Source organism: Aquarana catesbeiana, linkage group LG02, assembly GCF_042186555.1.
Source record: "Aquarana catesbeiana isolate 2022-GZ linkage group LG02, ASM4218655v1, whole genome shotgun sequence".
Lineage (NCBI taxonomy): Eukaryota > Metazoa > Chordata > Amphibia > Anura > Ranidae > Aquarana > Aquarana catesbeiana.
In genome coordinates, this window is record NC_133325.1 from 269,047,784 (window position 1) to 269,067,100 (window position 19,317).

Sequence of the window (19,317 nt, forward strand, 5' to 3'; positions counted from 1 at the left end):
GTTGGTTTTCTTGCATGTAAATTGTGTTTTTAATCAAGTATGGCTGTTTTTCTGTCCTTTTGATCACATTTGCTCCTGCTTGATTTAAACGATCTAAACACATTTGTAATTTTGCCTTTTTTTTTTTTTTTTTTTTTTTTTTCCTAGCAATGCTGTAGCTGGTGAAAGTGCCTTGGATAGAATGGCTTGTGGTTTGGGTGGAAAGATTGTCCTCCCCATGATTAAGGAACATATCATGCAAATGCTACAAAATGGTGAGTCATTTCATGTTACCTGTGCTAAAGAAAAAACTTGTACGTTTATGTTATGGGGCTGATGATCTAATTCTGTTTTTATTGCACTGCATTAAGCCATTTTGATGTGATATTCCAACAAAAGTTGATCTAGCACGTTCTTTTTGAATGTACAATCTTTCACCCTTTTACTGCCACTGATGTCACATGGGGTGGGGGTGTATAGGGGTTAGCTCATTTACTCCCAGCTGCTACCGCAAACTGGGTGGTTGTGAAAATTTGACAAACATGTTATGCTTGCCTGCTGTGCCACGATTTTACACAGAACAACCCCGATCCTCCTTTTCTCGGGTATCCTGCCAGAGCTCTGGACTCCTCCCATGCTAAGTGTCCCCATAGCAAGCTGCTTGCTATGGGGGGGAATCAATGCATGCTTGCTCCTGAGCCCTGCCCCTACTCCCTCCTCACTAGCTGTGATTGACAACAGCAGGCGCCAATGGAGGAGGCAGAGAGGTGGGGACAGCTGATCTTGTGTACATTTCGATCGGGCTCAGGTAAGTATTATGGGGGTACTGTGGGGGGAGGTGCATACCAAAGTTGTGTGTGTATATGTATATAGAGAGAGAGACTCTTTCAGTAATGTCCACTCAGGTATCCTGAGACAGTAGTAGTAAACACTTAACTTTATACCTTGCTTTTGGCCATAAGGCTTTTTTTTTTCCCCTCCAAGCCAGTTGGTGTTTAATAAGCAATTTTGGCTTCCTCTCATCTTTGTACTTAATGTTTTTTTTACAACAATTTTTTGTTTTGTATAACTTTCTTCGTATGTAGTTATACTTTAGATCCCTTCACCTTGTAATTGTCACTGACCTGGAGAGCATTTGGTCCAGTTTACATAAATATTTATAACTGATATTTACTATTTTATTCTATTTTTCTACAGCTAACTGGAAGTACAGGCATGCTGGTCTTATGGCATTATCAGCCATTGGAGAGGGCTGTCACCAGCAAATGGAGAGCATCCTTAATGAGATGGTCAACTTTGTGTTACTTTTTCTCCAAGACCCTGTATGTATAATACTGTCTAAAATGGCAGTTGATTTGCTTGGTACAGTTTAATTAGATGGGTGTGTTTAGTAAGCATCTCAATAGTTTTAACGCCTGTCAAGGTTATGGGCGAAAATCAAAGATTAAAATGTTAACTAATTATTTTTTTTTTTTTTTGTAGCATCCAAGAGTACGGTATGCTGCATGTAATGCTATTGGGCAGATGGCTACAGACTTTGCGCCTGCCTTCCAGAAGAAGTTTCATGAAAAGGTACGTAAGCACCTTTTTTATATTTACTTGTGTTTTTATACATTCTGCAGATATGTTAGCATTTATAGCCAAGTATATTCTGTGCGCTTCTTTCAATGATTGTCTTTTTAGTAAGGCTGTATAACTGTGCACAGTAATAGAAACTAGAGTGATACATACCTCCCAGTAGTTTGTATTTTTCATGCAAACATTGATTGAACCGTAATAGACAACAGAAGTACTTGGAAGTTTAAGTTCACCTTTTTCAGAAAAAATGAAAAGGTGTGCCAATATCCTCACTTATTCCACTGATCCCCATTGCAGTAACCTCTGTGGATGATTAATTTTTTTCACTGGCCATGCAGTTGGTGACGTTTCTGCTTTGACCAAATAGAATCACTCTTATCCATTCCGGTGTCTCTAAGGCTGCACAGGCTCTGTGGGCAGGAAAAGTTAATTATCCATGGTGGTAAGTGCACTGTAGTGTGTTCACCTTTTCACAAGAAAAAAAAAAAGTTAACTTTCACTCATATGAACTATCCTATATGGATCCAGTTATAATTTACTGCTCAAACTGTGTATAAAAGAAAAAAGGGGCAAGTGGGACTTTAAATGAAGCATGTCAATTGAAAGTATAATGAATACATGTGAGTAGGTAAAATGATTGGATTTAATTTATAGTCAATAACCCCTAAGGGTAGTCCATGATTTTGATGCATACAGTACCAATAAAATAGTATAGATACAGACATAGTCGCATGAATTGATGTATAAGCATATTTAGCAGTAACAATCATTAAAGACTCAGTAGTGCAAACAAATCAATGGATATACATAAATGCAGTTCAGAACAGAAATACATGAGTTAAAATCGCCAATCAAAATCACAAAATTGATGGCGATTTGTTACTGCTAAATATGCTTATCAATTCATGCGACTGTCTGTATCTATACTATTTTATTGGTACTGTATGCACCAAATCATGGACTACCCTTAGGGGTTATTGACTATAAATTAAATCCAATCATTTTACCTACTCCACATGTATTCATTATTATACTTTCAATTGACATGCTTCATTTAAAGTCCCACTTGCCCCTCTTTTTTTTCTTTTATATATTAACCCGGGATGGAAGCATGCCATTGATATTTAGTTATGCGACTGGTCACTTTCTTCTTTTTATATTGCTCAAACTGTGTGTTCTTGTTTCTATAGGTGATTGCAAGCCTGCTTCAGACTATGGAAGACCAAGCTAATCCCCGTGTCCAGGCCCATGCAGCTGCTGCCCTTATCAACTTTACTGAAGATTGTCCAAAGTCATTGCTTGTTCCTTACCTGGATAATCTGGTTAAACACTTGCATTCCATTATGGTCGTCAAATTGCAGGAGGTATGGGTTGGCTATATATAAGATTTTAATGCGCTCATTTGTACATTTCTAACATAAGTTTATCTTGAAAGCCAAATTAAAATCCTGGTGTCCAGGCCTTTTGGCATAATCTACAAGTATGTCCCCTCCAGGGATGCTCTGCCAATGGCATCTTCCCTAGTTTTCTGTTTGACGTCTTCAGCTATCTTAATTGGCTGGGTTCTGTGTCTGTCTGTACCAAAGGCATGCTGAGAATGTACTCTGAGCTGTGTATATATATATATATGGCTCAATGCAAATTCAAGAGAAGCATTGCTGTTGGGCAGAAAAGTAACTTGTAAACTAAAGGAAGATCCCATTATAACCTCCATGGGGTCAACAGAGCTCATCATGCCAGGCGTCTGTGAAAACTGTCATAAGCTGCACAATGAATGCAGCAGGTTGTCAATAGGATAAATGAGTATAACCTGAACACATGTGCATGGGTAGCCAACCACTAATTGGGAAAATGGCAACTGATTGCACTCATGATTCTGACTTGCTGTGACACAAACTGAACCAAGTAGTCTAAGATGGCTTCAGCTCTGCACTCCACCTGCAGGTAAGGTCCCTCTGACATTTCGGCCCCTAGTGTGCTTAATCGCTGCGGTGGGCTGATGTCACAATCTGACTGCAAATCAGAGGAAGGTTTGTATCCCTTGCTGGAATACAAATCCGTCTATGAATGGCTGAGCGGCACTCGGACCCGATGCTTTTATGCTCCAGGTGTGAGAGGAAGGTCTCCTCTTGCACCCGGATCACAGTGCTGTATACTTTATGTAGCCTTAGCGACACACCGTTTTATACAGCTAACCTAGTGGCCCTGCACATGTTGGTGAGGGAAATAGTTTAGGCCAGCTTGGCCCAAACAACTATTTAAACTGATGCAGGAGATTGGCTTTAATCCAGAGTTTCTTTTCCAGTAGAAACTCCAAACTCTGCTAGCAAACTTAAAATCTTCTGTTCAGGAGTAAACTACAGGTGCATCTCATAAAATTTATAATAGGATCAAAAAGTTAATTTCAGTAATTCTATTCAAAAAGTGACTCGTATATATTTAATATAGATGCGTTATACTCGGGGTGATCTATTTCAAGCATTTTATTTTAATTTGATTGTGGCTTACAGCTAGTGAAAACACAAAATTCAGTATCTCAGATTACATAAGACCAATAAAAGATTAATACAGAAATGTTGGCTCACTGTAATGTAAAGAAAAAATACCGCGTTGGTGTCTGAAGTGAAAAACTAAAGCAGCCAGCACAGCAAAGGACAAAATTGTACTCCTAAAATGGTGGTAAAGTATGTGCAGTGCTAATCTAATTACGTGTATTTCTACATAGGAAAATGGGCTGATGCAGCGGCTTTAGATGTCAGCCCGATTGTCAGAGCGAGGCTTGACACTTCCGTGGCATCTTGCAATCTAGGAAGCAATTTCGGAATCTCATACACGTCGTGTCAGACAGTGGTAGAGTGAAGATGCTACCCGCCCCTCATTTTGATTATGCAAGTCCTGCACAGTCGCCCTGTATTAAGTTATGGAAGGGACGTTGGAAGCTGAGTATCCCATCTGTTACCCAGGACGAAGTGGTGTGGAGATTCCATCCTTAGTGGTTTGTGTAGAGCTACTAGGTAGACGCTTACCTGGGTACGCATTTCGGCAAGCCCCCTCATAATCTGTGTTGGTGTAACCCTCTACAGTGGTGACCCTTATTGCTGGCTTTGGGACTTATCTAGTTATTCTGGATCACGATTTTTGATAATTTCTTTTCACTTTTTTTAACACTCTGTCGCAGTTTTTCTTTCATAAGTATTTTCAATATTCACTCAATGCATTGTGGATTGAAGTTATTCATTTAAACCTAGGATCACATTATGTTGTGATTGTATGTAATTCGAAGTTTCGTATCATTTATGGTAATATGTACAAGTTTGTATCCATCACCCAACACGGATACATTGAATGTACACTGTTGTATTGACTTTATACCGTTCGGTTGGCACTGAATTGAACATTCAAAGTTCATTTTGTAGCAATACATGTAAGATTAGATTAGTGCTGCACATACTTTTCAGTAATAGTGGTAAAGTATGTCCATGTACAGTATAGTATGCACGCAATACTTGGTTTGGGCTCTTTTTTTGCATGAATTGCATACAGCGTGGCATTGAGGCGATCAGCCTGTGGCACTGCTGAGGTGTTATGGTAGCCCAGGTTGCTTTGATAGCGGCGTTCAGCTTGTCTGCATTGTTGGGTCTGGTGTCTCATCTTCCTCTTGACAGTAGCCCACAGATTCTCTATGGGGTTTAGGTCAGGTGAGTCTGCTGGCCATTCAATCACAGTGATACCACGATCATTAAACCAGGTATTGGTATTTTTGGCTGTGTGGGCAGGTGCCAAGTCCTACTGGAAAATTAAAACAGCATCTCAATAAAGCTGGTCAGCAGAGGGAAGCATGAAGAGTTCTATAATTTCCTGGTAGAGGGCTGCGCTGACTTTGGACTTGATAAAACACAGTGGACCAACACCAGCAGATGACATGGCTCCCCAAATCATCACAAACTGGAAAGTTTTGCATTTCATTTGGAAATCGAGGTCCCAGAGTCTGGAGGAAGAGTGGAGAGACAATCCAAGTTGCATGAGGTCCAGTGTGAAATTTCCACAGTCAGTGGATACTGAATCTTGGGTTTTCACTAGCTGTAATCGTCCAAATGAAAAGAAAAGTGCTTGAAATGAATCATTCTGTGTAACACATCCATATAAAAGGAGTTTCACTTTTTGAAAAGAATTACTAAAATTAACTTTTTGATCTAGTTTTATGAGTTGCATTCTGTTGTCGTGGGACAAATCGGACAATGAGAAAGATCATCACGATGGATGCCAGCTGTTCGGGGCTGGAGTGAAGTCCAGGTCATCTGTAGAGGGACTAGGACATCGGAACAATCCTCTTCCATTTTATCTGAAACTGAGAGCAATTTCGCTGTCTGTCCCTGCAATGCTTGACCACCTAAGTGGAGGGTCATCCGATTCAGATTCAGTCTTACAACTCCATGGCTTTGGAGTCTCAGGGAGGAGCTAGAAGTCTTGCCATGACAAGAGGTAGAACGCATCCTGTTCTGGGCTGAACTTCACATTCCAGCCTTGCCTACCAATTGAATCCCAGACCTGAACAATTGGCTGGCAGATTTTTTTTCAGCCTGCAGTGCCTGGACACAGATGTATTCCAGTAGGGGGACTTGGCCTCTAGGTTTAACAAATTGGACAGGCAAGTCTGAGCTGGTGGCCTTCTCCTGAAAATCTTTTCTGGCCTTATACAAGGTGTTGAATGTCCTAACTATCCAAAGTACTTTTTGCCACACCTCAACAGGACATTGTTTTCCATTCCTCTTTCCAGCTGCAGTTCATTAGATCTCTCCCCCTTGCCTGGCTGTAATTCCTGCTAAGTTTGTTGCACTCCTGCTTTTTTTAGAACTGACTTTTTTCATTCCTGGCCCTTGCAAGGGGATGTAGTTGGACTGTAGGTGGCTGTCCCAAGAATGTGCCCCACCTCAATGGATGAGAAGGAAAATGGTTTTTCATAATTGTGCATGAATTCATCTCTGGATGTACGCAGTATGTTCAAAGTCTGCCGCAATGTGCGATGTAAAAATTATAACTACCATATATTTTACCAGACCTCTGCATTCAGGAAATTATTTCTGCAGCCAAAACTGCAGATTTTGTTGTGTGCAAAAATGAAGGAAACTATTAAAATGCAGTTCACTTTTGCAGTCAAATATGGGATATCCTCATTGTTTCTGTTCCTATTTACTCAGCATACCTATAAATATATTTCTTTATTATACATTACAGGACAGTGTCTTCATATTCATTATGAATAGCCTTTTTCTGCCATCTTTGGGTGATTAGATACTGACAAGACAGGAAGGCCCCTCCCTTTTGCTAGTGTATTTTTTGACTGCTATGAGGCTAGGGAATTTCATCCTCAAGTATGTCATGGGACGCTTACTGGCTATCTGGTTTCGGCGGCTCAAGTTTGTGGAACTGCTTTCTGGTTTTCGGTTCATATATTTTATTTATTTTTGAATCAAAGTTTTTATAAAGGAAAGGATGGTTAACAAAGTTCATAGTGTACATGAGTACAGCAAATCAGCACATTGAGCATAAACAGTCATGATTTTTTTCAAGACAAAGGAAAACAAAACAATAAAAACATAACCATAAACAATGATAATGGTAACTAGTCTCTAGCGAGACCCTGGCCTTGGATCACAGCAAGGTCTGCAATCTAGTACTTTAATCTTTTTGGCTTATCTGGACCCTGGGCCAGTAAGATGAGCTACACATAAAAGGGGGAATGGGAAAGAAGTAAGGGTTGTTGATAAAAGGTCCTTGGTGAGAGCCTAATGACGGATTTGTCAATAGAGCAAGTATGAAAGTCGTTAGTGCCTATATGAAAAACAATGACATCAATCTTCTACAGTGGTGAACGACCTACTAGAAGTGGTAAAGAGTAATGATCCGAGCTAAAATGATGGTTTCAACCCGTATCAAGTTGTAAGTATTGGTCAGAGTACCGGAACACCACCCAGTGAGACCATAGCTTGTTAAATTTTTCAAAGGATTCCCTAGCAATGGCTACTGTTTACTCCATGTGATCTATATCTCCTATGGAGTGAAGCCATTCGGAGATGGAAGGAGTGTCCTTCGATTTCCAGTGCCTGGGAATCAGAATCTTTGCTGCATTTAGCAAGTGTCTTGTCAAAGACTTTTTGTAACGTCTCATGGAGCAATCTGCAATATGCAGAACATGGGTGTGAGGGATTATTGTGTTTGTAATGAGTTTGATCGGTTCACACACCTTTATTCCAGAAGGGCCTCAGTAGGGGACAGTCCCACCAGATGTGTAGTAACATGCCCTGGGCTTGCTCACATCTCCAACAGGAGTCTGAGGACAGTGGGTACCACTTTTTTAACCTTAACTGGTGTGGCGTACCAATGTGTTAATAGCTTATAAGACCTTTCTTGCAGTCTTGTACCAATGGAACATTTGTGTGCGAAAATTGAGGCTTGTTGCCATTGTTTGTCGGTAAAGTTTGTTTCAAGAGCTTTTTCCCACTGTGCTCGTGCTCCATGGGTCTCCCGACCTCTGTCCCCCTGAAGCCAAGAGTACATTAGGGGAGTAGATTTGGCTATCGGGGTTCTAGAGAGGCAGGCATGGTAAAAGGGGGTGGTGTGTCTGATTAGCTGTTTAGCCGGAGAGGTGTGTGTATATAGTTGTGTACTTGGCGATTTAAGTCCAGTATGAGGCAAAGTTTTGAGGACTCAAGTCCTGCTTCAGAGAGGCAAAGGGTTTTAACTTGTTAGCGTCAACACAGTGTGTTAGCAAAAGGGGCACTTGTTGGTCAGAGGGTGAAGATAGTCGTAAATCTACCCCGGGTGGGAAATCTGGATTGCGGGTGATGGGTGTAAGGGGGCCTGAGGATGAAGACAGTTTGTAGCATCTTGTCATTGCGTGAAACGTTTTCAATGTTGCTCCTACAAGTGGGTGATGTAGATTGTGTGGCAGTTTCTTCCAGGGAAGGCATCTCAGGTGCAGTGTAGACTATGCCTCCTCCAAGGTGACCCAGTCTTTGTGCTCCCTATGGCAATATGGTATCTACTAGGCTGCCCATAAGTTTTATTCCCAAATATGTGATGGATGAAGGTACCCACTTAAACTAGCAAGAGGTATGTGCTTTGGCTAGTAGGTCAGGTGGTAGCGTAAGGTTGAGGGCTTCTGACTTGGTGTAATTTTATTTTCATATTGAATAGGTAGCCAAAAAGTTTAAAGGGATTGAAACGTGTGGCTTTGAAAGAGAGAATAGGAGGTCGTCTGCATATGTAGCTACTTTATAGGTGCGATCACTTATCTGATAGCCTTATGTCCTGGTTTACATTAAGCGAATAAAGGGCTCTAAGGACAAAATAAACAAGAGGGGATGGGGGCAACCCTGCCTCGTGCCATTGTTATCTACTGCCTCAGATGGTACCATTTATTTTAAGCCTTGCTAGAGCTGCACGATCTAGGGAAAATGAGAATCACGATTTTTTTGCTTAGAGAATAAAGATCACGATTCTCAAACTTTTTATTTCAAAGATTTACAACCTCTGAGCAAACAAGATGGCAATAACATAAGCCATAATACTCCTCGCTTCAGTTAAATTGAAAGAAATGTAATGAAGAACAATGTAATGTGAAATAAAGGAATTGCCTTTTACATTAAAAAAAAATTCAGGTATGTCAGAGAAACCGATTTAAAGATTCTTAGCTAGAAACACGAGCCTATCAACATTTTGTGGCTTCAGTGCAGAACTTCGACAAGAGACAATGTTGCTCCCTGTGCTAAAAACCCTTTCAGTAGGGGAACTGGTTGCAGGAATGCAAAGGTATTTTCTGGCCAATGCAGACAATCTTGGACACTGCTCCTTGTGAGTAGTGTGTGTGTGTGTGTGTGTGTGTGTGTGTGTGTATATATATATATATATATATATATATATATATATATATATATATATATATATATATATATATATATATATATATATATATATATATATATTATACCAGACTAATGGATCTTCTTCACTGTCAGTGTTGCCTAAGAACAGGTAAGTCTTTAGCTCCAAGTCCAAGGTGATGCATTGTTGCTGTGTGTGTGAGGCTGGATCTGGTGGTTGCCCTTCATTTCTTTGTACTGCTTTAAAAAAGCTACCCAAGGTCTTTCAGGTCTTCTTTGCAGGACTGCTACTAGTAGTAGCTGTTGTAGGTAGACTTTCCTTAACTGCTAGCTTCGACATTTCATCTTTTAGACTGTTCCAGACAGCAGTTTGGTTATCCTCATTGATGTAAGTCATCTTAAACCTTGGCATCAAGGGTTGTGGCTATGTCGAGGAGGTTTTGTGTTCTTTGGTCATTATTTTTCCTCCAGATACCCCATGATCTTTGATTTCATTGTCCCAATAAGATCAGAGTCCTCTTCCTTAACAGCCAAAACAGAAGACTGAAATAGATGGAGAGCAGGTTTCACAGAAGAGACACTGACGTACTGCTCTCCTGAAAGAGCATCTGTGAAGTCTGCCAGTGGGGTGAGAATCTTGTCCACAGCCTCCAGGACCTCTAGGTCTTGCCATGTTGGCAAGAGGTGTCTAGCCTTGTGGTCAGAAGAGAGGACATGGGTGATGGCAGCTTGCTGCTCAAGTATCCTTCTCACCATAGCCTGCCTAGATCCCCACCTTGTCAGACACTCTGTCTTAAGCATGTGGTCTGGTAAACAGAGTTGTTTTTGTGCCATACAAAGCTCCCTTTTCCTCCTCCAACTGTAGCTAAAACACCCGACAAGCTTTTTGCACAAACCCATAGCACGCTCAATTCGTGGGTCCTTCATTGCATTCTCTATTGCGAGATGAATCCTATGGCCAAAACACTGCAGTCGTGTCCAGTGATTTATGGATATGGCCTTTACTATGTTGGTTCCATTGTCTGTAGTTATGCACACAAGATTTTCCTCCTCCAATGTCAAGTTTATGAGAGCATCCTTTAATCCCTGCGCCGAAGCTTCACCAGTGTGGTCCTCGGGGAAAAACCCAGTTTGTAGGCACCGACTTTTCATCTCAAAATTATCAGTAATGAAATGGATCGTTAAGCTCATGTATGGTTCCATTGCTCTGCTGGACCATAAATCTGAAGTTGCTGCAAAACTAAGTACACTGCGCAATTCTGTTTCAACATTTTCATGACATTTGTTGTACAGAGTAGGGATTCCAACGTGTGAAAAATAATTACGAGAGGGCACGCAATAGCGCTTATCAAGGGTACGAATGAGTTTTTTAAATCCGTCTTTTTCAACAGTGGTCATGGGAGCCATATCTTTAGCCAGGTGAAATGTAAATTGCGTTCGTTATTTCTTTGTACCTGGGAGAGGTTGTTGGGTACGGTGTTGCATTGAATATTGTTGATTTAATTGATGTTTGTTTTGTCTGGTTGCAGGTACTTTGATCGCCGATTTTTATATTTTTTTTTTTTCTGTATCGCATCATACAGTTGTACGTGGTTACATTTCAGGTGATTAAACAGATTGGTGGTGTTAGCCTGTGGTGCAGAAACAATGGCTAAACATTGCTTGCAGAATATGGTTTTCTGAGCACTTATCTGGCTTGAAACTGAAATAAGCCCACACTTCAGAATAAGATCCTTTTTTCGGTACAAAAACAAGGTCCGTGTTTTTATCAGACTGATTTGCCATTGCTCTGCCTCTGTGGCCTCTGCCTCACTCATTTATTCTACTCTTCTAGCTCTCTCTCTTAGTATTCAACTGGATGCGGTGGACACATGTACCTAAAAAGAAAACAAAACGAGTCAGCCAATAAACCTGGCAGTGTGATTTTTTTTTTTTTTTTTTTTTTTTTCGTCAAAACATTTTCATGAATAAAAAAATCAAAAAACTAAAAAGTTAGCCCATTTTTTGTTGTATGATACGCCGTTGCTGAGTAAATAGATACCTCACATGTCACACTTTAATATTGCGACACTCATGGTATGACGACAAACTTTGGTACTTCATAACCTCCATAGGCAACGCTGTGACGTGACTGGCTAAATTTTTTTTTTTTTTTGAGTACCTGTTTAGACTTAGAGTATGTCTAGTGCTAGAATTATTGTTCTTGCTCTAACGTTTGCGGTGATACCCCACAATGTGTGGTTTGTTTATATGGCGAGACTTACGTATGCGTTCACTTCTGCGGGGATGGGGGAGGCAATTTTTTTTTTTAATTTGTTTTATTACTTTAACAAATATATTGTATATATGGAGAGAGAGATTTTATATATTGAGAGAAAAAAAAAATAAAATTATATATTTTTTTTTGAGAGGGGGAGACTATATAGATATATATATAATTCTCCCTCTCTCTATATAAAATGTCTCTCCCTCCCTGATTCTAAAAAAAAAAGTAAAGTTGCTCAGTGCTGCAGTCATGCTTGTCCCCGGGACTTCTGTGAAGATTACTTACCTGACCAATCACATTCTTCTGCTGAGTGACGTCAGCACGCTGGCTCTGACGGCTTCCCCTCCGCTCTGACACAGGGACAACATCGATCAGTGTGCGGCGGCGCGGGCAGGTGCTATTCAGCTCGATCGTCAGTATCGCACAAATCCGGAGTTGCGATCGTGGCGGGCGGAGAATCGCGATAACGATTCTCCGCGATTAATCGTGCAGCACGAAGCCTCGCCTGTGGTTTGTGATATAAAGCCGCTATCCATGCCATTATGTGCGATCGTAAACTAATGTGTCCGCAGGTAGCAAATAGGTACTCCCAGGCCACACGGTCGAAGGCCTTCTCCGTGTCAGTTGACAGGAGAAGGCCTTCGATTCTCTTTGTGTATGCGCAATGGATCAGCTTGAGGGCCTTTTATGACATTGTCACGTGCTTCCCTTCCCAGCATGAATCCCACCTGTTCTGGCCCAATAAGATTTGGGAGAAAGGATGTGAGCCTAATGGCAAGAATTTTAGCCAGGAGTTTTGGGTCCAGGTTCAATAGCGAGATTGGCCTATAGCTCGAACAGTCTGTAGGATCTTTAGCCGGTTTGGGAGGCAGTGTGATATGTGCCCACGTGAAGGTATTTGATGTGGGTGGGGAATTCTTGAGATGATTGAGGGTGCGGAGGAGGGGTGCCTTTTTAAGATGTCAGTAAAGGTTTTATAATGGGCCGTAAACCCATCTGGGCCTTGGCTCTTACCCATTTTGAGAGCCTTAATAGCCAATAAAAGCTCATCCTCCGATAGGCGATTCTAAAGATTCACACTCGGACAAGGTTAAAGTGAGCATTCCGCTCTCCTCAATATAGTTACGCAAAATGTGTTCTCTAGTGCCCTGAAAATCTGGGGGTCTGTGAGGCGAGAGCAGATTATAAAGCTTTGTATAGAAGTTATGAAATTGTGATGTTATTTTGATCTGTTTTGTGTAGTGCTTGACCTGAGTTTTTAATTGATAAAATAGATTGAGCATGGGTTATTTCTTTAAGAGCCTTTGTGAGAAATTTGTCTCCATGTTCATATCAGAAGCCTTTCCTAAAATAAAGAATGCGTTTCCCTTTAAGATTGAGCAGGGAGCCCCAAATAGCTCTTTTAGAAGCGCCCATCACTGAAGAATGCATCTTGGAAGCGATAGCGAGCTTACCATAGTCTAAAGCCCCAGGCTCAGATGGCCTCCCGTTAGAATTTTATTCTCAATTTCAAGAGGTCCTCCTCCCTAAATTACAAGCACTATACTCCCACATATACCAGTCAGGTACCCTCCCGCGCACCATGGGTGAAGCCCTCCTCATTGTTCTCATCCCGAAGCCAGGGAAAGATCCTCTATCCTGAATCATATCGTCTCATCTCCCTCCTACAATTAGATGCCAAAATCCTTGCCTTGAGACTTAATAAAGTAATACTTGGCCTCATTCACGCCGACCAGACAGGCTTTATGCCCAATAAAAACACTGCTTTTAATCTACAGAGACTATTCATGAACCACCAAGCCTCACATGACAACGTTGGCTCGAGGGTGATGGTTAGCCTGGATGCCGCTAAGGCATTTGATTCGGTGGAGCTACTTGTGGGAATGCCTCCATAGGTTTGGCTTTGGCCCTAGATTCATTAGGTGGCTCCAACGCCTCTACCAGGCTCCCACTACCCTGATAACAGCAAGACCTCCGCCCCTTTTCCCCTGTCCTGAGGAACCTGTCAGGCATGCCCCATATTCCCTATGTTGTATGCCCTGGCCATTGAGCCCCTGACTATTGCCATAAGGACACACCCTGACATCAGGGGCCTCCGCATGGGACGGGTGACTGAGATCATCAGCCTCTATGCGGACGATATGCTTCTCTCTTTGGAAGATGCCGACACTTCATTAACAGCAGCCCTACACTTAATTCAACAATTTGGCACTTTCTCTGGGCTGCAGATCAATTGGTCCAAATCCTTCCTATTGATGTCACTGCCCCTACGGCTACACAGGAGGCTCTCCCCCTTGTGAGGACTTGTCAGATTAAGTATCTAGGGGGACAATGCTTCCGCTCCCTTACGGACTACACAAATCTCAACTTAGAACCAATGTATGACCTCCTCAAACATAAAACCCAGATTTGGTCCAGACTTCCTTTAGGAGTCATAGGTCGCATCAACTTAGTGAAGAGGATCCTCCTACCTAAATTACTCTATTCTGGCATGCCCCATTACACATTTCAGTCCACGTGTTTAGATCCATGGAATCCATACGCAATACTTTTGTGTGGGGTTCCTCCGGACATAAGTTGTCATGGCAGACTCTAAAACGTCCTGTCCAACTGGGAGGCACTGCCCTTCCCAACCTCGCACTATATTACATAGCCTCCCAGTTGTCCCACTTCTATTACATCAACAATCATGACAAGCTCCAATACTCTATGCTGGTATGTACAGCAGCTACTGATGTGGTGGCCCATCCTGTTCAGATACTCTTTTGCAAGCACCAGGGCTTACTCCGCCAGACAACATATGCTACTGCATCATGGGAAAATTTGGCAACGAACACAAATCATCACTGGGTCTCCCCCCCCCCCCCCCCCTACATGCTCACATGCCGCTCTGGGACAACCCTCAACTCTCTGAACTGATGACCGTCCCTGACCATAAAATATGGGTAGCCCACAGAATTATATACCTATCCCAGGTTATTACTGGAGGTGCTGTCAAAACATTCCAGACCCTCAAAGATGAGTTTGCTCTCCCCAACCACATGTTCCGCTATCTCCAGGTCCGTCATGCCCTTCAGTCTGTTTGGTGCCTCCATCCCTGGGCTGGACTCGGTGGACCTGGTGGATATAGTCCTTGGCGAGGACCCCAAGAAATTAATTTCCTGCCTATACAATTACCTTCTTCTGCCCTTGGCCACCACTAATGCTTATCAGCTGAAAAAGAAATGGGAGACTGATTTGGGGGTGATAGATGACGAGCATTGGGGGGAAATACTAGAGGCATGTAGGAAAGTATCTCCCAAATTATGAGACCGACTTACTCACCTCTACATCCTCCACAGATCTTACCTTACCCCTTCTCGTATATCCAGGTACAAACAAGATGCCGACCCAACCTGCCCCAGGTGTGGTGATACTGTCAGTACTTTCTACCACCTGATATGGTCCTGCCCACCTATCCAACAATATTGGTCTCAAATTGTCAAGTTCCTTCACGACCACATGGGTTCCCTCCTATCACTATGCCCACGCCAATGTCTGGTCTCCTTCCTCTCCCAGAGGAGGAGAAATCTCTGATAATATTCTTGCAGGAAACCCTGTTTACTGCCAGAATACAGATAGCCCAATTATGGCTAAGACCTACTTCCCAATACCATCCAGCAATGGAAAAGGGCTGTGAATCTCACTCTCCCTTATAAAAGAAAAAGTCTTATACTCTCACTGGGGATGCCCCGGTAAATTTTACAAAATTTGGGATAGATGGGTGAACGACTCCTCCACTTGCACTGATTAATGTTGTCTTTTCTTTCCTTTTTTTTCCTGCCTTACTGATGTGATGGTTTGGCTAATGTTATCATTATTCGCCTCTGCCATTGTTATGTGGATCCATGCTCTTGTGATAAGCAGCAATGTCTAACGATAATATTGCAATTAGTATGATATGTCAGACGTTTTGTTAATATATTGTAATTTTATGTTTGCATGTTGCGCTTCACACCCTGATTTGTAAAAAAAAAAATTTCATCGACTTTTATGCTTAACTTCTTTTTTGATTAAAAAAAAAAGATTGAGCAGGGAGTTTAATCGTTCCCTAGTTTCTAGCAATTCCAAAGAGGTGGCTTCTGCGCAGGATTGCTTATGTTGGGTTTCTAATAACGCAATTTTTTTTTCGGCCAGCGGCGCAATGTCTTTGTTGGCTTCCTTTTTCTTATGGGTGCCCAAGCGGATAAGTTCGCCACGTATGACGCACTTATGAGCTTCCCAAATTGTCATAGGTGACATGTCATCTGTTTCATTAAGTTGGAAATGCGTTTTAAGTGCTGTGGCAATTTGTGGATAGGTGGCAGGGTCAGATAGCATAGGGTTCAGTCGCCTGCTGCACGTTTGTGAGGTTTGTCAGACTGTGTCAGGGAGATCGACACCAGGCAATGGTCTGAGAATGTTTGTATGCCTATGTTGGCCACGTGTAGCAGAGGTAGGTCACGTTGAGTGATGAAAATATAATCCGTGATGGGATTATGAGACCTGTTGGGTGTACCAGGCGCCAAGCATCAACCAATGTCAGAGTTCAGCAGTCTTAATTTTCTGTAAAATAGAATATGGGGTACTAGATTTGCCATTGGAGGTATCCTGCAGAGAGATTTTAAAATCCCCTCCCAGTATGTTACAACCAGTGACGAAGCTTTTTAGTTCATCCACCAGGCAGCAACAAAATGCCAGATGTCCCAAGTTAGGAAAATAGGCATTCACAAGAGTAATCTGTCTATTATGCCAAGTCCCCTCCAGGAATAAAAATTCGTCCCTGGGGGTCTGCATATTGTTGGGTCACCTTAAAGTTTGCATGTTTATGCAGCAAAATCGACACTCCTTTGGATTTATGATCTGGGTTTGGCGCATGGTACACCTCTGGGAAATATGTCTGTCAAACAGTCTTGGTACTGATTGTGTGAAAGTGTGTCTCTTGTTTAAACACAAAGGCAGGTTGTGCCTTTTTCAGTTCCCTTAAAAGGGATATCTGTCTTTCTGGTATATTAAGGCCCCTAAGATTGTGTGAAGTCAGCGTGGGACATCTGCCCATAGAGTATGCCATTCCTGCCCAATTGCGTCGAAGCAGAATAAAAAGGACCTCTACTCGCCAAAAAAACAGAAGGGGGGGACAGGGACACAAGAAGGAAGGGAGGGAATAGGGGGGGGTCCCATGGATAAACAGGAGGATTAAGTACAAATGTAACAATGAGCACACGTCTACTAACTGTAGAGGGGCTCCTAGTTGTGCCTACCTTAGAGCCCTACGGGTGATAAAAAAAAAAAGGGGAGAAGCTGGGCAAAAGGAGAAACACTGTGGAGGCACTGAAGGTAGGGCACAGTGTGGGGTACATGGGGAAAAACTGGCAGATTAGTTAGGGAGCCAAGTAATTAGTCTATATGGAAGATAAAAAACGCAGCCTAATAAAACATATTACAAGTAGGTAACTAACATTGACTTATATAAGCATAACATTATATATGAAAATAAAAATTTCAGAAAGGCAACCAAACTGTAAGAATATTAGGGAGTATGCACATGCTGCATCCAGCACAACCCCGGGGGGGGGGGTTGGGGGCGCATAGAGGCAGCTTGCATACACCTAGAAGGTACAGCAATAATGCATGGATAATGAGATATAAAAACAATATATACTCATCAGGGTACCAGTGAACCCCTATATGGGATGATGGTAACAGTGACAGCCTAGTGGATCCTTGAGCCCATGTGATTGTAATCTGGAGAATTGGAATGGTGGTTAAAGAAACAGAGCAACGTTTAGGTGCCCACCTAGGTAACATCCAAACAACCGAGATGATCCCACTCCCAATGGGAAATTCAATAGGAACATACTCGGGAGAGCGGGGTGTAGTGGCCAGGACTGTAACTTATAGCGCACAATTCCACAATGCAGTTTATCTGGAGAAAGGGAAGAAAACCCACAGTTCGGTGTGCCCGCAGGCCTCTCCAGCAGGTGGTTGTTAAATATGGCAGTCAGAGCTGGGACAATTTGTTCAGATGATAATGTCTCCAGGAACCCCCCTCACCCTGATGTTGTGCCTCCTTCCTTTATTGGCTAAATCTTCCAGGTGACCATTAACTGCTATTAGTTGGGCTGTGTGAGCATCAGAAACAGACTCTAATCTGGTGATCGCTTTATCCCTCTTTTGCCCTAGGCGTTCGGTATTATGAACCCTTTCATTCGGGGCCAGTATATCTGCTTTCAGCTCCGTGACAGCGGAGGAAAAGTTGTTTTCTGTCAGCAACGAATGCTGACATATCAGTGTATGTCAGGGGCTCGTCGGGAGGAGAGCAGTGTCTCACCATGTCATCTGATGCTGCCTGTGAGTCTTCGCTGTAGTTGTCCTCGTGGTCGTTGGGCGCCATCTTGGAGGTATCTGAGCCCCGAGCCGACTGATGCCGGGACCTAAAAAGGTCCCGTATTCTGTGGGACCGCGGACGAGCTCCTGGCAGGTGTACCGGACTGAGACTGGTTCGGTTTGCCTATAATCTGGATCTGAGCGGTCAGTGCGTGGCTGAAAAGCTGCGGGAAGAGCAGAGCTCCTTCTCTATGCTGCCATCCGCGCTGCGTGCCAAGCTTCGCCCTTCGGTTCATAATTTTAACAAATGGATTTTTAGGGCATGCCGAGGACACTACCTTTTGGTTGGTATGTTAGGATAATGTTGCATTTTAGTTGGTTGGGACCTGTTGTCTTGTTACCGTGTTGCCCTCCCCTTTTTTATATTAGCATTTTTGGACATTCCTAATGAATATAAAGGTGCTCTGTGTCCTGTGATGCAGGATAAAGAAAATAGAATTTTTGGTTTTCCTGTAAAATCCTAAAAAAAACTTGTCAAATGAATAGACCTGTAACAAAAATAAAATTGGTATTATCCCAGTTTGGCTGCAAAACTTGAAATGCCCTTTTAAGGGATACAGGATGAACCAATTCTGGTACATTATATTGAAAACATTGCAGAGCTATAAATAGCAAATCCAAAATTCACACTAAAGGTGCAAATAAAATATACTATGATCCTACACATCAGTAATTTCTGTATGATTTAAAGCGGGGTTCCACCCAAATTTTGAACAATATCTGTATGTATTCTCTTCCTTGCCTAGATGCTGACATGCCCTTTAAAAAAATTTAAATCGCCGTAATTACCTTTTATTTTTCTATTCTTCTTTGCACTTCCTGGTTCTCCTCCCGTGGGAGTAGGCGTGTTTCTAGCCTCTCCCAGACTCCTGGGAGCTAGTCTCAGGCTTCCCAGGATGCCACTGAGCATGTGCGGGAACGAGCGGTGAATGCTGGGAGCACAGCATTCACCACATCCAGGAAATAAATGCTTGTGGGCTTCAAATGCCCACAATGAAGATGGAAACCGCCTGCAGTGAATAATATAAGTTATTCTTTCCGACGAAATCTGACACAGGCGGACATATTGCACACAATATGTGAGTATGTAATGCTGAGAAGAAAAGTTTGTGAATGAACTCAAAAAAAAAAAAAAAAAAACCGATAGGTGGACCCCCGCTTTAATGCATTGTTCCTCAATAGTGTGCTGTGAATTATTTTGTGCAT

At 42.3% G+C, this 19,317-nt stretch overlaps 1 protein-coding gene across 1 annotated transcript in view; it reads left to right on the forward strand.

Moving 5' to 3' along the window:
- IPO5 (importin 5) overlaps positions 1 to 19,317 on the forward strand; it is a 76,683-nt gene that overhangs the window by 25,252 nt on the left and 32,114 nt on the right. The window contains exons 10-13 of the mRNA XM_073614407.1: positions 148 to 254; positions 1,177 to 1,301; positions 1,462 to 1,551; positions 2,748 to 2,921. Coding sequence (XP_073470508.1) covers positions 148 to 254; positions 1,177 to 1,301; positions 1,462 to 1,551; positions 2,748 to 2,921 — 496 coding nt within the window. The remainder of the gene's footprint in view (positions 1 to 147; positions 255 to 1,176; positions 1,302 to 1,461; positions 1,552 to 2,747; positions 2,922 to 19,317) is intronic.